A 19,794-nucleotide genomic window follows, 5' to 3' on the forward strand; every position below is an offset into this window, starting at 1 on the left:
AATCTATTCGCACAGTAGTGGTGTTTTCTCTTTTCTCCACCGCCGCTTTGGTGTGGGGATTGGCTTGCCATTCGATTCACTAGATTATGACTATACACAGAGATCCCCTACTACAGAAGGAGTAGTTTCTGTCCTGTAACTCCAGTTCTGTAGTAGGGGTATCTCTGTTATAGTCATAAGCGCCCGCCCTCCTCCCCGGTGGAGAGAGATATTCATGTAAGGAATGCTACAGGCCTGGCGTGTTACGCCTTCAAAAAGAACTGAAAGTAAAAGGGACCTGCAGTGCATTCTGGGATACTGTGAGATTCTGGAAAGTTCTCTTAAAGGCACAGTATTCTGTTTTGAGCCACATAATGGCAGCCTATGGGGCTTGTCTGTCCATGTCTTCCTCTCTATCATTCCAGAGGGTTTTTGCTGTTAAAGCAAGGGAAATCTGGACAGGCTTTGCTGTTTGTGGATTTTTGGTGGAATTTCTAGTTGAAGTACTGGACAGTGTAGCCTGTGGATATAGGCTGCATTATCTGTCTTTAATTCTCTCTTAAGTGTCTGTGCAGTTCTGCATTTTTCGACACCTTAAGAGATTATTTTTGATTGCTCCGGGATCCACGCACATGGGCGGGACTATTCACTAGATTATGACTACAACAGAGATACCCCTACTACAGAACTGGAGTTACAGGACAGAAAATACTCCTTATTAACTTTCTGATACTTGAAAATTGGACCCACAAAATTCCTCAACCACTGAAACTAAAACACTGGAAAAGACCGCTCCATAACACAAGCGTTAATGAGCTCATAGAGCGATGCAATCTCTCCCTTCCGCCCCCCCTCTAACATGACTGACGTTCACGACCTCACGGACCACTATAACAACACCATGCTATCTGCCTTTAATGATACGGCCCCCCTTCAACTAAAAAGAAATCCATAAAGGACTCCAAACCGTGGTTTAATGACAGTCTAAATGCTGACAGACGCAGTCTTAGACTAGCTAAACGCAAGTGGAGATCCACTCCCTCCACGGATCTTCTAAAAACTCTAAGATTCAAAAGAAGTAGATACAACAAACGCATTAGAACAGCGAAAGCCAACTTCTTCAAATACCAACTTGAGAGCCAAAAATCGCCCAAAACGACTTTTTGGGCTCATTAAGTCACCATCCAACACCTCTACCCAATCTCAGCACCCAGCTCCCCCGCAACCAAACTGCGATGCGGTTGCTGAATTCTTCCTCAAAAAAACGAAAAAAATGGAATCCGATCTAAGGTCTGCTGCACTCACTCTCTTGTCCTTTCCTGACTCCTCAGTCTCCACACCCCTGCCCTCGTCACTTTGTCTCTCACTCGCAAACAATGCTTCATGGAGTCAATTCACTCCCCTCAATGACATTACAATCTTCAATACTCTCTTGACCCTTAAACTATCAAATCACTTCAATGACCCCCGACCCCCCCCCCCCAACTTCTTTAAAGAAATGATAGGTTCACTAGCACCACTCTGGTCTAAGATCAGCAATGCCTCACTTCATCAGGGTGAGATCCCGGACTGCTTGAAGGCGGGCCTAGTACTCCCTATTCTCAAAAAAACCCTCGGCTGACCCCGTTGACCTGAAAAACTACTGCCCAATCACAAATATACCCACCCTGGTAAAAGTTCTGGAGAAATGTGTTCATGAACAACTTCGCAAACACATTGAGCAATTCCAGCTTCTCGACCTATTCCAATCGGGCTTCCGCAGGGGACTCAGCACTGAAATGCCCATCACTCATGTTGTAGACGACGCTCTCACTTTACTCTACCAAAATGAAGCATGCCGTTTAATTCTGCTCGATCTCTCATCGGTATTTGACACTGTCAAGCATGACAATCTACTCTTCCTCTTGGAACACAGGATGGGGCTCTCCGGCACGGTCCTAAAAAGGTGTTCCTCTTTCCTCAACAGCAGCACACAGTCAAATCCAACCAGTCACATTCCAACCCGAGTCCCTGCACACTTGGTGTCTCCCAAGGATCCTCACTCTGCCCCACACTCTTCAACCTTTTTCTGGAACCACTGGCTGTTATTCTTAAAGCCTCTAACATCCAATATCACATGTATGCAGACGACACCCAGCTCTACATGAAAATCTCCTCACCCGAAGACATCCAATCTCTCAACGGAACCCTTCTCAAAATCCTCAACTGGCTAACCTCCAACCATCTCAAATTAAACGCCCTCAAGACGGAATTCATCCTCATTGCACCCGCTAGGCAAACCCCCACTGAGGTGAAATTTCTCTGTAACCTCACCGCCCTCAACTGCACACCTCACATCGTGGACTCCACTAAATCGCTGGGAGTTGTGCTAGACAAAAACCTAAATATGCAAGACCACATCAGATCATTGACCAAAGGAGCGAACTTCCAACTTAGCATCCTAAGTAAACTCAAACCCTTCCTTCCCCAAGATGACTTTAAATTGGCGGTGCAAGCACTTGTCCTCTCCAGACTAGAATATGGCAGTGCGACTCTGCGGTCTGACGAAACTCAGTTTAGCACCTATCAGAGCATCTCTAAATGCTGGTACCAGACTCATCACAGGTTCCAAGAAGACCAACCACATTTCACCGGACCTGAAATCGCTCAATTGGCTTGCCTTTGAATGAAGGATACATCTAAAGATTGCTTGTATGACCCATAGAGCACTACACTTCAACAGCCCACTCTACCTGACAAACTAGCTGGAGCTCTCGGTTGGCTCCAGGTTCACAAGGAGCACCAGCACACTGCTGCTCAAGCCCAAGTAATTGAATAGGCTTAAAACCTACAATCGTACATTCTCTGGCATCGCTCCGAGAATCTGGAACTCCCTTCCAGTGGAAACAAGACTGATTTCCTCTACACTTGCCTTCAAAACGGAAGTCAAATCCCTACTAATGAACAATGCGTACATCTAGATGCTATGCTCAGATTGCCTCCAAGTTACTGTATACTGTCTTTGTTGCTCTTGATGTATATTGCACTACTTGTTGTTCTCACCCAACCTGCTTCCTATGTGTACCTCAATTTCATCTTGCACCTTCTGTATATTGTCCCACTGTTTCCCTGATTTCTCTCCCCTAGCTATTTTCCTTTGTCTACCTAAACGAACGTAAAGTGCTCTGATACCTACCTGGGTCATGTTCTCGCTATACAAAACTTTAAATAAATAAATAAATAAAAAATCTCTTCTCTCAAAATTCCGAATGGGTGCGATACGATACATGTTATGTTTTCCAACAGGGCAATTCGGCCTGAACTGTATATTAATTTGGCTTTGTGACACTACAGACTTTGCACCATTTAATTATTTTCTGTAAAATGTATGAATTCCCCATTAAGAAGAGATCTGTTGCCCATCTTAAGGGTGCTTGGTTTTTTATCAATATAGGCTTTTCTTTATCTTCAGATGTTTGCTGATCTACTTGCTGATGGCCTAGGGAGAAGGTTGTTCTTTTATTTGTTTGGGGGTGGGGGGGCATGCAACCCCCCAACTTGAAATTTGTATGCCCTTTGGACTCCATTCTCCAGGATATGGTCTTCATTAAATGGGGAGAGGGCCTGCATGCCCCCTTCAAAGAGCCTTTTTAAGTCCCTGAGGACCCCATCCCCAGGTTGATTCTTATTTTTTAAGGGAGGAGAGTATGCAGCCCCCTTTGCCTCATACAGACCCCATCCACCAGAGCAGTGTTTTCAATTTTGGGGAGGGGGCATGCTGCCGCCCTCCCTGAGCCTCACTTTGACCCGGGGACCTCATTCCCTAGGGTCAGTGAATGGTGCAGTGTCCTGGGAACCCCATCCACACTTCTTCTGTTTCCTGCCTCGGAGTGCAGGCAAGGAATAGAAACTTTATTCTCTTCCCACACACTCACGGTGAGAGACCATAACTTCGCTTGGGTGGGAATAGAGAAGGAAACTGCACCCTCCTGGGTGAGATGAAAGGAACAGAGTGTTCGAGGCATGTGGGCTGCTGAATTCAAATCTTGTGCATAGATCGCCGCCTAGTGTTGGGTCCGAATGATTGCACATTGTTGTCCTGGAAGAGTCTTCGAAGTATCACAAGATAGGTGGCTCCTCCCCCGGACTACACTGCGCATGGGCATCCTCTCCATCCTCAGATTGTTTTTTTCCGCCATTGGGTTCGGATGTACTTTTCTTTACTCAAGTTCGGAAACTTTTCTACAAGGCCAAAAGGCCTTCGGGGTCGTCGGTATTGTTATTTCGATCGGTGCCGAGTTCTTGTTCCAGTTCTTTCGAGCAGGACGTCGAAGAGAGCCGTGTGTCCTTTTCGACACCAGAGGCCCGATCGTCGATGGAACGGAGCTCGTTCAAACGATGCCCCCTTTGTAACTCTAAATACCCGCACGTCAATGTACACCCGTTGTGCAACAAGTGCTTATCACCCGACCACAATGAAGACCATTGTCTAGCTTGTGCTCGATTCCGGTCAAAGAAGACGCTTAGGCTCAGACATGCAGCGAGACAAACAATGACTAAGCCAGCGCCCGACCCGGTGAATATCTTCGATGAAGACGACGATGAGGTCGTCGAGACTGAGGATCCAGACCAGCCGTCGGATACGGGTTCGGAGCACGACTCCAACTATTATGAAGACGACGAAGAACACGTCGATGAGGAAAACGTCGACGAGGTAAGGGACGACGCGTCCCCCATTGGAGCCGTCGATGACGACTCGAGCGATGAACCAGGCCCAGTGGGTACTGGGCCCGAAAAAGACACTGAAAAACTTCCAAAGGCTCAGGTCGAGGCATCCGCCAAAAGGCCTTAGCCAAGATCATGACAAACATTCTATAGCCCCGCATCTCGGCCCGGCTAAGAATACATCACACGAGCCATCGGTCGCACTACTGAAAGAGAAACCGAAAGCCACCGAGTCAAAAACGAAACCGAAACTGCTGAAAACAGTCTTCGGATCGAAGAGTTCGAACACGTCGGAGCCGACGAAGAAAAAAAGGTGTCGAAGACCCTGCGGGGTCGAACATAAAGGGTGTCGAGCCGAAGATTGGTGCGCTAAAGTCCATCGCTAAAGCCAAGCACGGTGAACCGACGAGGTCGACGTCGACTGACAGCGACACAAACCAGGGACTACAGGCTCGGAAGATTCTCGATCCGAAGCACCGAGTCGACAGACCACAGCTCGTCAAAGCCCTCGAGCCAAAACACAAAGGCGCCTCGATGGAGCAAGTCGAATCGAGGCAAAAGCGCGCACCTCCGACGCCACAAGCACCGAAGTCGACGCAAGGCCAAAGGCACGACGACAGGGCAAAGTCGGTCGGTCCTATATCGATGCCGGCACCGAAAAAGGTCAGTCTGTCTAAAGACGCTATACCACCGATAAAATTCGGGCTGCCCCCAACTGCACGCCCTAAGGCGATCGATCCGAAAACAGGGGTCGAAACACCCAAGACGGTGTCACTTGGAAAAAGGAGTCATCCTCTGGAAGAGGACGTTCTGTACCAGAAGCCCTCCTATGACAATCAGTCGAAGCTACTTATCGACTCCGAAACCGGCAGACTTACTGTTCATCAAAGAAAGATCAGGTCGGAAAATCCTCTGGAATCATATAAAATTCCACTCAAAAAGAAAAGGGATTCTTCTACATCGCCTGTCCTTTTCGAGGCTGTAGGGTACCATGGCCAGGACACTTCTGCATACTCACCCACACGCTCTAATGAGGATATGGGGTATGACTTTGATGAACAATATTCTTACCCTGCGGACAATGATCAGGATGACCAGACTCAAGCCTGGACAGACCCTAATGACCGGGGGGAGTCACAAACTATTCCTGATACTCCTTATCCTGTCAAATCTTCGCCAACAGAAGATACAGCAGCGTTTAACGCATTAATAGAAAGGGCAGCTCAAAATCACGATGTAGACATGCATGCTGACCCAATTGAAGAGGACTTCTTGTTTGACACTTTCTCCACTTCAGAGAAATCAGTTAAAACATTGCCAATGTTAAAGGGTGTCCTTAAACACGCAGGAGACATTTTCAAGGAAACCACAAGAGCAAGGGTTGTTAACCCCAGAATTGAAAGAAAATACAGACCGGCGCCTGTGGACCCTACATACATTAAGGGACAGCTGCCGTTGGACTCTTTGGTGGTATCCAATGCTCGTAAACGTGCCAACTCACAAACTACTGGTGATGCTCCTCCTCCTGACAAGTAGTCTAAAGTATTAGAGGCTTCTGGGAAAAGAGTAGCTGCTCAAGCAGCTAATATCTGGAGAATTTCCAACACACAGGCCCTATTAGCCAGATACGATAGGGCGCATTATGACACACTAGAGCAACTGCTACAACATTTCCCTGATGTCTACAAGGAGGGAGCAGAAACACTGATACAGGAGGGGAAACTGATATCCAATGCATCCATTAAATGTGCGCTGGATGCAGCAGACACCGCAGCCAGGGCCATCAACACAAGTGTCATGCTCAGAAGGCATGCTTGGTTGCGCATCTCAAAACCTGAGATTCAAACCACATTATGAAATCAGCCTGTGAACCCTGATTTTTTATTTGGTCCTGATGTGGACACAATCTTAGAGAAGATTAAAAAAGACAGAGGCAGCCAAATCTATGGGTGCCTTGCAGTCACAACAATTCAGAGGAGGCTCCTTTCGTCGCTCCAATAACAGAGGAGCTACAAGAGGCCAGGCTTCCCAGCAGACTCAATACAATAAAGGGAGCACGCAAACCACCTATAATAAAACAAGCAGAGGTGGATACCGTGGCAACAGCAGTAAAGGCAGAGGACGAGGGAATAACAACACCAGATCCTCCGCAAATAATAAACAGTGACGCCTGGTCACTGCCCCCAGACCATGTAACACCGGTCGGGGGCAGGTTACAACAGTTCCTGCCAGTCTGGGAAAGCATTACCACAGACAGGTGGGTGAGACAACTTATTCAGTACGGGTATTGTCTAGAGCTAACCTCCACTCCACCCAACATACCCCCAAGGCACCGTCCTATGTCCGCAGAGCACATACACTTATTGCAGCAAAAAGTTTCGGGGTGACAACAGCCCCCAGGGTGTTTACCAAGTGCCTAGCGACCGTGGCGGCGCACCTACTGAGAAACCATATTCACGTCTACCCCTATCTGGACGACTGGCTCATCCAAGCAAAGTCAGCCCAGCAATGTGCCAGCCACATGTCCCGCACTATTCATCTCCTACACAGCCACGGATTCTCATTAAACTACCCAAAGTCTCATCTTCAGCCTGCCCATGTACAACAGTACCTGGGAGCAACAATAGACACTCTGGCAGCAAAGGCGCAGCCAAACTCAGCAAGAATCAACAGCATTCTATTACTGTTTCAAAAATTCAGACCCCAACACTCGCTCACAGCACGGGTGTTTATGCAGTTGATAGGCATGATGGCCTCCTGCATCTTCATAGTCCCTCACGCGAGACTACACATGCGTCCGCTTCAGGAGTGCTTAGCACGGCAGTGGAACCAGGCTCAAGGACAATTAACAGACCTAGTGTTGGTGACCGGTCGCGCATACAGCTCTCTGCATTGGTGGAACCCACAAAACCTTTGCAGGGGACGACCGTTTCAAGAGCCTGTACCACAAATAGTGCTGACGACGGACACATCTCTCTTGGGATGGGGAGCGCATGTCCTCCATTACACAGTGCAGAGACTATGGACGACACAGCAGAAAAAGATGCACATCAACTTGCTGGAACTGATGGCAATCTTTATGGCAATAAAGGCGTTCAAGGTACATTTGTGCAACAAAGTCGTGTTAATCCGGACGGACAACATGACTGCCATGTACTACATACAGAAGCAGGGGGGGACACATTCTCCACAGTTGTCCCATCTAGCGCAAAGCCTGTGGAAGTGGGCCATTCAGAGAAGCATCTTCCTCATGGCGGAACACCTCCCAGGCAAGGACAACCAGATGGCGGATCTGCTCAGCAGACACAGCCACCAAATGCACGAGTGGGAGATACATCCCTCAGTGCTGCAACCGTACTTCCAGCGGTGGGGTTACCCAGAAATAGACCTGTTCGCCACAAGGGAAAACGCAAAATGCCAAAGCTTCGCCACCAGGTTTCCACATCCGCAGTCTCAGGGCAATGCGATATGGATGAACTGGTCAGGCAAGTTTGCGTACGCTTTTCCCCCAGCCCCGCTCCTACCACTAGTGGCACGCAAACTGCGACAACACTCAATGACACTCATCCTGGTTGCTCCAACGTGGGTGCGGCAACCATGGTACACCACGGTTCTAGAACTTTCCGTGGTTCCTCATCAAAGGCTGCGATTAACACCCAGTCTTTTAATGCAGAGCCATGGCGACATTCAGCACCCAGATCCGCAACACTTGAAACTTGCGATCTGGCTCCTGAGGTCATAGAGGTTGGTTACCTGAACTTGCCTCCTGACTGTATGAATATTATCAAGGAGGCAAGAAGACCTACAACCAGAGCATGCAATGCGGCGAAGTGGAAACGATTTGTCATCTATTGTAACAATAATGACATAAATCCGCTAGACGCATCTACTCAAAACATTATGTTACCTGTTAATTTACACAGATGCAATCTAGCTTACAGTTCCATACGTATACATTTAGCTGCGGTGGCAGCTTATCTTCAGAACAGGCAGCACCTTTCACTCTTCAGGGTACCTGCTATTAAAGCTTTCCTAGAGGGACTCAAACAAATCATTCCTCCAAGACACCCACCTTCACCTGTCTGGAACCTAAACGTGGTTCTAACCAGACTAATGGGACCTCCTTTTGAACCTCTACACTCGTGTGAGATACAATTCCTAAAGTGGAAAGTGGCTTTTCTAGTGGCGATTACATCACTTCGAAGAGTTAGTGAGCTGCAAGCACTAACTATTCAGGAGCCATTCATACAAATTCACGCAAATAGGGTAGTACTGCGAACAAACCCTACATTTATGCCAAAGGTGGTATCCCAGTTTCACATCAATCAAGCTATAGAACTGCCAGTATTCTTCCCAAATCCAGAATCGGTGGCAGAAAGGGCTCTACATACCCTAGATGTTAAAAGAGCTCTCCTGTACTATATAGACAGAACAAAACTTTTCAGAAAGACTAAGCAACTGTTTGTTGCCTTTTCACCACAGCACAAAGGCAACCCCATTTCCAAATCCGGTATAGCCAGATGGATTGTTAAGTGCATACAAATTTGTTATCAAAAAGCTAAACGCACATTAACAGTTCCCCCCAAGAGCGCATTCAACACGCAAGTTAGGGGCATCCATGGCTTTTCTGGGAAACATTCCACATGGACTACCATACATACATTTACCAAACACTACTGCGTAGATGTACACTCCAAACAGCAGGCAGCTGTAGGGCAGGCTGTACTCAAGACTCTTTTTCAGACTGCTGCAGCTGGCACGGGCAACCGCCGCTAGGGGGGAGACTGCTATACATCCTATGCACAAGATATGAATTCAGCAGCCCACATGCCTCGAACAGAATATGCTACTTACCAGTATGCATCTGTTCTTGGCATGTAGGGCTGCTGATATTCATATCGCCCTCCCTCCTCCCCGGTGCCTGTCGCAGCTGTAGCACTCAGAATTAATCTCTATCATGGACATCACTTACTGTATCATACTCAATCCCTGCCACAATGGCGAAAAACAATCTGAGGATGGAGAGGATGCCCATGCGCACTGTAGTCCGGGGGAGGAGCCACCTATCTCGTGATACTTCAAAGACTCTTCCAGGACAACAATGTGCAATCATCCGGACCCAACACTAGGCGGCGATCTATGCACAAGATATGAATATCAGCAGCCCTACATGCCAAGAACAGATGCATATTGGTAAGTAGCATATTCCTAACTCCAGCCGTCACACACAAAGGGTGCCGGATGGGGCTGTGGAGGCATTGGATTTCCCCCACGGCCCCTAATGACTTGGCCTGTTGTGGATACCCCAAGTGGGCACCGGGGAAGACATGTAAAAAAAACTGGCGTCTGCTGGCACCCAGAATAGGTGCTGGCTGTGGAGCCTTGGGGCTCTTCCGCAGCCCCAATTTTTTAAACTTTTTTATTTTTTTATTTAAGTGTGCCCCTATGGGCACCGGTGCGCCCATTTAATAAAAAAGAGAGAGAGAAAAAACCCATCCAAAAAAGAATAAATGAGCAGCATAAGCAATTACATTTCTTATTCACTGCTCCTACAAGGAGAATTCTAAAATCCCCTGCAGTTCCTGGTGTTATCCCTAGAAGGTGCAGGGGCACCACTAGCCATGTTTTTAATGTTATGAAGGGCTGCAGGGAACTCAGCAGACTCCCAACTACATTAATAAAAAAAAAAACACACTCCGTCTCCTGGTTTGTTAAATCCATGACCTCAGTAGAGCTTTTTTTAACGCTCTCAAAGCTGGACCTATGTTTTTCAGCTGGATTGTAGGGATCCATTGGAGTTGGTTCTATGGCTGCACTTTGTGGCCTAAAAATGTTTGTGTAGCAAACAGCTAGTATTACAATACTTTTTTTTTGTTTTAGGGGACTTTGATACTATAAGTATGTGAAAAGTGAATGTTATGGTTTCATGAATGAGCCATGTTACCTTTATCTGTAAACACCTTTGATCTGTGGTTATTGGGAGAATTCATGTTGATAAACCAGACTGGACACTGGTGGCCGGATCCATATATACCATTGACTTAAACACTGGGACTCTGAATTGCGCTGGAAACTTCATTGGCTGGGACTCACGTTGGTTGAACTGTGGATTTTTGAGGACTTTAAATTTTTTATTTTTGGGTGCTGAAGACTCACTTGCCCAAGCCTACTAATATGCTTACCATGGTAACTACTAGTGATGGACTTCTGCAAGAAGTTGATTGAAGTTTCCCACACCATTATTCCCTTGCAAGAGAGTTCATCTCGTGCGTAAGCCATTCCCTGCGTGTGGTGGAAAGCCAGTGAGTCCAGAAGTTTGCTGAGCTGGCCCATGTGTCTCCCCATAGGTTGACATTTGCAATATGGAAATTATCGCATGCTGTGGAGTACCATGAATACTTGTGAAGTCTCATTGTGGCCCCAGACCGTGACCACATGTTCTGGTTTTCTTTGTCTGTTACATTTTAACTGCAGTTTTTTTCCTGTAAATAAGTCAGATTCTGACTGCACATCACTATTCAGGTGTTACTTACGTTCTTGTACTTCATCTGAGTTTCTAATCTAACTACCAAGCAAGCTTTAGAGCCTCGCTACCTAGTTATTTGCCTCAAGGGAGTAAAGGAGTTACCTAATTGAAGTGCAGTTGTACTGATGACCTTTGGAGCTCCGTGGCGCTCACACGGAAGGCCATTGCCCCTTTGGTTTGAGGAGATGTTAAGTGTCATGGATTTCCAGTGTGAGCGAATAGTACCAAGTAGTAGAAAATTAAGGTGGCTGAGCCTTGCACGTTTGCAGTTGATTATTGTGGGGCTAGATTGGATGTCTTCTATTTTCAGTTGCTGAGTATTATTGCTTGGAAAGTGATCATGGTGCGCAGTGCAGGGAGCTTGCATGTTAACATCTGTGGCATGAGACGCTGCATAGGTATAAATGCAGTCTGCTGTTTTGGGTATGGTTTTGGCTGTGGATTAGTTTGATTAGTAGTTTTTCTACCCCGTTTTACTGGCAAGCTAGATTAAAACATGTTTGGCAGATAGTTTGGGCTGTAGATGATAGGACATGTGGGTTATTACTAAGTCGTATAATGTGTTGAGCAATAGGGTAGTCCTCAAACTTATAGCTAAACTTATAGCTAAAGGTTACAATAAAGTGCTTTGACATTTGGACTTAGTACGTACATACCATTGTTTTATTTTAAGACCATTGTAAAGAAACATTTTGGCTGTAAATCTGATTCCACACAAATATTGGAAGGAAGACCTTTTTTCTCTATGCTCCTTCACGTTCCAAAAGAACATGTTATGTCTTTTTTGGACTAGCATCTTTTTGGCAGCTTTCATTCACTGACCCATCCTGCAGGATTTCCTTTCCCCATTTTGATTTGCATTTTTCTGACTTTGTTGGACTTCCTTAGATTTATTTGGACGTTTGCATTGTAATTTTTTGGAATAACATTAAATATCAGTGTGTCTAATTTGAGCTGAAATCGCAGTTTAATTTATCACATCCCATCCTCTGCCGCTGATCCTTAGTTCACTTTAAGGTGAAATTAGAAAGTAGCTCTTTAGGACTGCTTTCTAATCAGTGACATCTTCTTTCCGTTTGTACTTTTTTCATGATCTGGCTGTATGTTTTAGGACACATAGCCATATTATCACTCTTATTAGGTGATTTTTATACCTTTTTACTGTCCACCTCTCCAGACCTTTCCCTGGGTTATTCTTGATGCAGACTTCTAAAAGAGGTAGTGTTAAGTAATTTTTCTATCATAACCTCATTTATAGAATGTGCATACATGTTGCACTCATTCTGAGGAAATTCAGGTACAAGATTATTGGAATAGGCGACATTAGATTAAGTATACACAGATCTACCAGCATTTCTTGATGGACAAATCTTCATCTTGAGCCCGCCTTTGCTAAAAACTGTGGTCTTTGTTGGGAGGAAAGCTATGTTTGAGGTTGCTTGTGACTGACTTCTTTTTTTTTTTATTTATTGATTTTAAGTTGGTGAGAAAAAGGGCAAGAAACGCACATATGAGCAAGTTAAACTTGTGGATGAGGACTGCTATTCTGCTCGAAGTTCTCCTGGAGAAACCCCGCAGGTATGTGGTGGTGTTAGGAAATATGCCCTTTCTTACATTGCTTTATATTTTAAGTTTGCGGTTGTTTAGTATGTTATGCCTTATAATGTATTTGTTAATTTGTTACGGTTGGAAAAATCAGTGTATTACACCAGATTCTGATTTTAAAATTCGAACACCTAATAATCCTCTCCTTATTCAACATCTGAAGAGGAACCCATCGAAAAGGTGGCATCTGAATAGAAAGTTCCCTCTGAGACCCCTGCCTTCATTAAACTCTACCAAGCGACAGTCTTACTGCTAACACTATTGGTCAAGAGAACATGTAGTCCCACTGCAGTAAACATGTACCGCCAAAAACAGCCAAGTAACTAGCTTGCTAGTGGAAAACGCTTTCAGAAATATACGTAAAGATTCCTGATGTCAATACTTGATTGAGTTTCGTACCTCATAAGTCACTTCCAACCCCATAAAACAAGACTAGCATTTATTTTGGAAGTCTTAATAATAAAATTCAGCACAAATCATTAAGAACAACCACCCCACTTTACTGGATATGATTTGTATACAGATCAGTAATATTCTGTAAAGATGGTAAACAGAAATAACATACTGACCTTTAACACATACACTGTTGACTTTGATATCAATCCCATCTGGTTTTTCTTGCCCTGGTTCACCAGCAGAAACCACCAGCTTCAGCTGTGTCCTCTTTGAGTAACTATTTTAAATCCTAATGTGAACTACAGCCCCATCCTTCGCAAAAGTCAATTCAAATTAACCATCCTAAACCAAGTGTGCTAAATCTCCAAGACTGAAGCTTAACCCCTTGCGGAGCCCCGCCCACCCTTTAGAACGCCCGCACCGCGGCGGAAAAAACGCCGCGGTTAAGGCATTAAAATCCATGTTCAGCATTGTCAGATCACCTAAGCCCACACTTGTGTGATCACTGAAATAAGCAAACATTCTAGGTCTGCTTTCATTAGAGGTACAGGATTCTTCACTACCTGGCCTCTTTATCCTCTTTTGTTATCCTAGTAGCCAATGGATACTCTTAAACAAGGGTGTACCTGGCAAGAATCCATCGTACCACAGGAGGGTTAGTTTGACAAACGCTATGCAGGGTCTACCATCCCAGAGGAGCTGCCTCTGAAGTACTTCAATTTCCTTAAAATAGGATAGGGGCACCGGGTCTAGTGTGTTTTGGAGTATGTATAAGAACCGAGGCAATGCCATCATCTTAAACAACACCGCCCTCCCAAGCAAAGATAGGGGGAGAGCTTTCCAACGCTCCACATCCTTCCTAAACCGCTGCAGGGGGGGTTCCAGATTATTGGCATATCTCACTTTCGGGTCCAGGGTTATATATATGCCTAAATATTTAAACCCCACCGTCTCAATCTTTATTGGGCACGACTGTGGGATTACCGGCAGCTCTCCCGACAAAACAAACACCGACTTTGACCAGTTGATAGCAAACCCGGAGTATCTGCCAAATATGGCCAAGACATCCAGAAAGTTGCTCAGCGACGCCGTGGGGTTGGTGAGGTAGAGCAAGATATCATCCGCGTAGAGCGAAATTTTGTCCTCCCATTCTGGTGTCCACCGCAAACCACGTATAGACCGGTCCCATTGGACCCATGTCGCCAGAGGCTCCAACACCAGTTCGAAGAGAAGTGGGGACAACGGGTATCCCGGTCTAGTGCCCCTCCTGAGGGATAGATCTCCTGACTTACAATTATTTACGATCACTCTAGCTAGAGGAGCTGCATACAGCAGTCGATCCCACCAGATAAACTCCGGGCCAAAGCCCAACTTTACCAATACCGCAAATAAATAGGACCATTCGACCCTATCAAATGCCATAGCGGCATCCAAGGAAACCAAAACCGCCGGTTCTAATATCTTTCGGGAACCACCGAGGATCCCATGCAGCCTCCGCAGATTCAGGGCCGTGTTACGACGCGGCATGAAGCCGGACTGGTCGGGATGTACCAGGGTTGTGATGACCTTGACCAACCTGGTAGCAAGCAACTTCACCAAAATCTTAGGCTCTGCATTGAGCAGCGAGATAGGCCTATACGAGGAAGGGGATGTCTTAGGTTTGCCTGTCTTATATATGACCACAATGTTTGCAACTCGTTGGTCATATGGAAGCTGACCCAGTTACCTACTCTCCAGAAACATGGCTCGAACATGTGGAGCAACTTTATGAGCATTCAATTGATATAGTTCTATTGGTATACCATTAGGGCCCGTTGCCTTCCCTGATTTAATACCTCGAATCGCCTGCGCTACGTCATAGTCTGTGAAAGAGCAGTCTAGGTATTTCCTATCATCCTCCGATAGACTCGGCATGCCAATATCTTTAATCATCTCGCCATTTTCGGCCTCTGTAAAACCACCCGCTGAGGCATACACGTCCCTGAAATACGCAGAAAATTCCTCCGCTACCGCCTGCGGGTCTGTGATTGTCAGATCCCGACCCCTCTAACTCGGGCACCAACCTAGAGGCCCACTCCTCTCGTTCCAACCAAGCGATCAGTTTACCTGCCTTGTCCCCATGCTCATATATACGACTTTGCACGGCCTGATTATTAGTAATCGCTCGTTCCCTAGAGAGGCTGTTATATTCCTCTTGTTTTAACTTCAGCTGGTGGAGGTCCTCCTGAGCAGCAGACTCGGCAACTCGCTTTTCTAAACTCACAACTTCCGCCTCCACCCTGTTACATCCGCCTGGCGTTTCTTCTTTTTGCCTGCTATCAAGGAGAGTACCTCACCCCGTAGCACCACTTTATACGCCTCCCACAGTGACTGCGATGAGTCAAATTGTGCCCACATTCTCATGGAAATAGCTGTCCGAGACTCAGAGTATCTCCTTTCTGATGTCCGGGTCTTTCAGATGCCATGCATTAATCAGAGCCACCCTGCCGACTGTCGGTTGCCCGAACTCAACCTGCAGCCTCATCGGAGAATGATCTGAGATGCCTCTACCCAGGTACCTTGCCTCCCTGACTGAGCCCTCCTCAGCAGCCAGTACCAAGATGTAGTCTAACCTGGACATGCTGTTGTGTGCGGCGGAAACATGGGTAAAATATTTCTGAGTCGGGTTACGTACCCTCCAGCTATCGACCAATCCAAGAGTCTCAAGGAAACTAGGGAGCCACCTCTGTGATGACGTATGAACGCGTGCCAGGTATCTATCCACTTCCCCGTCGAGCACTGCATTGAAATCTTCCCCCCAGCACCAAAAGGCCCAGGCCCAGGGGCAGGGTCAGAAAAACGGTACTCAAATCCCTGAAAGTATCGGATTGAAGGCCTGGTGGTACATATATTGACAAGAAGGTCGCTGTCTTGCCTCCTAGCTGCCCCGAGATACCCACATACCTGCCTCTTTGGTCCACCCAAGTAGCCCGAACCTCCAACGGAAAGGAATTCTTGGTAAGGATACCCACACCCCTAGATTCTGATGTAAATCCAGCGTGTGCCACAAGTTTGTAGCCCCCTTTAGGAGGGCCATGCACCGATTCCTAACAAGATGCGTCTCCTGCAGCAATACAACTTCTGGAGAATGCCGTCTAATTTGTTGATTCACCATACCCCTCTTTATCTTATCTCCAAACCATTGACATTCCAGCTTAACACCCTTATCCCCGATCCCTGACTAGTACGCGACATTCACCCCTCACCTCTAGCTTCTGACTGCAAAATCGACACCTGATGCTAAGAATGAAAAGGAAAACACAACAAGCCCCCAAACTGGACCTTCTTTAAGCTAAGAAAGTTAGCCAACCCTGGATCCCCCCCTTCCTCTCTGCACCCCTGCTTATGGCTTACGCCCATCCCCAACTGGTAGTGTGCCTGTCGCCCCACTCCCAAACTCAACACTCTAACTAAATATAGCAACGGGGAGGAAAATCGATGTGGTACGCCCCCCCAGCTCAGCTTCAAACCACAATCCGGCATTCCAGAGTCACCCTCCCGCCCCCCACAGCCCTGCGTCTATATCACAAAACCACAGCGGGGACAGCCCTTCGATTGACCATCGTCTGTGTCCAGATCTCACCCTCCGTCGTCACTCGGCCTCCAGCTGATCACCTTCTCCCTCGCCATTGTGTCTTTCGGACTCCGCTGAGTGGAAGCAATCTATCCAATCTGCCGCCACCTCACGATTATCAAAGAACCAGGTTTTTCCCCTTGCTTCCACTCGCAATCTTGCCGGGAACATCATTCCATATAGCAAGCCCTTGTCTCTCAGTTTCTTCTTGACCGGGAGGAAGCTTTGGCGCGGTTTCTGCACGAGTTGTGTGAAGTCTGGAAAAAAGGGGAGCGAGGCATTCTCATATTGAAGGGGACCCCCCTGTGCTGGCCGCCTGCAGTATTGCGTCTCGGTCTCTGAAGTTCAGAACCCTTGCAGTCATCGGACGGGGGGGGGGGGTGCACCGGGCTTAGGCCTGCCCCCGGGCACTCTGTGTGCTCGTTCGACAGTGAAGAATTTCCCCAGTCCCTTGGGCTTAAGATAGTTGAGAATAATGTCCTCGACAAACCGATCCGGGGCCGGATTCTCCGCTTTTTCAGGGACCCCAAGGATACGTACATTGCTCCGTCTAGCCCTTCCCTCAAACTCGTCCAGCTTCCTGTCCCCCAAGGCCCGGGATGCTTTAAGATCACGTACCTCCTGCTGGAGCTGCGACACATCGTCTATCGGGCTGGCAGTCTTTATATCCAAAGATTTAACCTTCTCATTTGCTTTAGTGAGGTCCGCCCGGATAAGGTTGACTTCTATTGTGACCGTGTCAAATTTACTGTCGAGCGACTCAATCTTCTGCCACAGTGATGCCCGGACTCCTTCGATAGCTGCCATCACATTTGATAGCGTTAATTCCGTCGGCGCTTCTGAGGAGTCCCCACCTGCTACTTGGGACCTTTTCGCCTCCACCGGCGATCCTTTGGGCATAGTGTACCAGTCCAATTTGTTGGATTGGACCTGCTTAGGACCCCTGGAGGTTCGGGGCACAGGCTTGCCAGGCTCTCCCCGGGCTGCCATGTCAGCCACACCTCGTTGGGAGTCGTCACTCCGGCCCCTCAGAGACCCATGGGACGCAATTCCGGTCAGATCCCTCCAGCAGACCCACTCTCTCAATTTTATGAAATCGCCGCCCAAGGCCGACCAAGCCAGACAAGATCCCCCACAGACGAACACAGGCCACAGCCCGGGAGCAGGCCACGGGGATCACCTCTAAAACAGCGCCCAAGCGGGTCGAGACCACGTTGACGATCAGCCTTGGGGCGACAGCCAAGCGAAATGTCCCAACAATACTCGCCTCTCCGAAGGGCACGCGGACCGGGGAGCCACGGGGGTCACCCGGCGCCGTTCCGCGAGTAGACGTCGCAGCCAGAGCAATTAGGCCAAGCGGCCATCATGCTCAAAGCGTGACTCCTCCTCCAGAAACGTCACTTCTTAAACCTTAATCTTCGGAACGCCGCTTGGAGAACTCAACGTTGATCGTCATTGCGTACGTATGCGTGGCGGCCATTTTAAGTTTCCTGCAAACCTCGTTCATGATGGTAAACAACCCATGGCTGTTCTGAACACAGAAGTTCGTCAGTGACACGCTCACTTGATTTGCATATGCGTGTTACGGAAGCTTAACTCAGTGACACGCTCCGCATTAAATCTTCTTGTTACTTAAATATGTTCTTTTGTGGGTGAAGAGCAACAGTGACACGCTCACTTGAAAAATATTTGCGTGTTACAGTATTCCACATATTTAAGGAGTAAGTTCAGTGACACGCTCACTTTTTATGCATTTTGTGCGTGACTGTTTCTGATTAATAACCATATTATTAGTGAAGATACTGCTTGCTACATCATCATTAAGTGAATGGAGTGACACACTCATTTACATCCGTTGTGTGCAACTATTAATGATAGTGTTCTCTTTCAAAATTATTCTGGACTTTTAGGGGCTAGTTGGTAATTTCAACTTGTATACCTCAATGATTGTGAGTCAATCTACATAGGTTATTTAGCATTACATATCGATTTAATTTATTACGGCTAACTTGTTGAAAAATGCAGAATGTTACATCGGTACCATTTTTCTATCATGCCCTGGTGAACCACCTATAAAATGGAAGAAATGGAAAGTTGTTTTTGAGGGTTATGCTAGAGTGTGTGGACCTTCTCTTAGTGCGGAAAGAAAGTCATCGTTGTTGCTTCATTGTTTGGGGTCAGAAGGTCAGGATGTTTTTGACCATTTACCAGATTTACCATCTTCAGAGTCTAATAATTTGAATGATTATGAAATTTGTATAAAGAAATTAGACAAACGTTACCTTCCAAAGGTCAGTACAATTCTTGAAAGGTATCAATTTGCAAAGCGCATGCAAAGTGCTGATGAAACAATCGAATCCTATGTAACTCATCTGAGGAAACGTGCCTCTTCGTGCAAATTTGAGAATCTTACTGACAAACTCATCCAAGATCAATTTTTGTTTGGTTTTTGTATAGAAAAAGTTAGGGAAGAGTTATGGTTAAGGGACGAACCTACCCTTGATGAAGTTTTAACAGTGGCTAAGCGTATTGAGCATTCTCTCGAATGTGTAGCCATTATAAAGAAAGATTCGGAGAAAGAAGTCAAGGTTCAGGTGGTTAAAGATCAGCCTGATGAATGAAATGTAGTAGATAAGAAAGATGCTGTCAAAACATCGACAGAAAGGAAATTTTATAGGTGTGGTAAAGCTGGGCACCTAGCCAATGATGAAGAGTGTCCAGCTCTCAACCAAATGTGTTCAAAATGCTAAATAAAGTGACATTTTACAGCTTTGTGTAAAACCAAACTCAAACCTAAGGTTAACACCATCAGTGCTGCAGCAATTCCCCCTCTGTGCTGCTTCTGATTTATTCCCATTGTTCATGACAAGCTCAGCTCGTCATGAGCACACGAGCAGTGTACTGCATGACGAGCTGAGCTCGTCATGAGCATCGAAGGGGTTAAAGAGGTAGAAGTCTATGAAGGTACCAT

The 19,794-nt window shown here is 46.7% G+C and overlaps 1 protein-coding gene across 5 annotated transcripts in view; it reads left to right on the top strand.

The window, feature by feature from the left end:
- Nucleotides 1–19,794, top strand: part of RPRD1A (regulation of nuclear pre-mRNA domain containing 1A) — a 346,882-nt gene that overhangs the window by 117,470 nt on the left and 209,618 nt on the right. For all 5 annotated transcript variants that reach the window (XM_078687582.1, XM_078687586.1, XM_078687585.1 and 2 more), the window contains exon 4: nt 12,690–12,787. In XM_078687582.1, coding sequence (XP_078543708.1) covers nt 12,690–12,787 — 98 coding nt within the window. The remainder of the gene's footprint in view (nt 1–12,689; nt 12,788–19,794) is intronic.

The sequence above is a fragment of the Lissotriton helveticus genome, chromosome 4_1, assembly GCF_964261635.1.
Source record: "Lissotriton helveticus chromosome 4_1, aLisHel1.1, whole genome shotgun sequence".
Classification (NCBI taxonomy): Eukaryota; Metazoa; Chordata; class Amphibia; order Caudata; family Salamandridae; genus Lissotriton; species Lissotriton helveticus.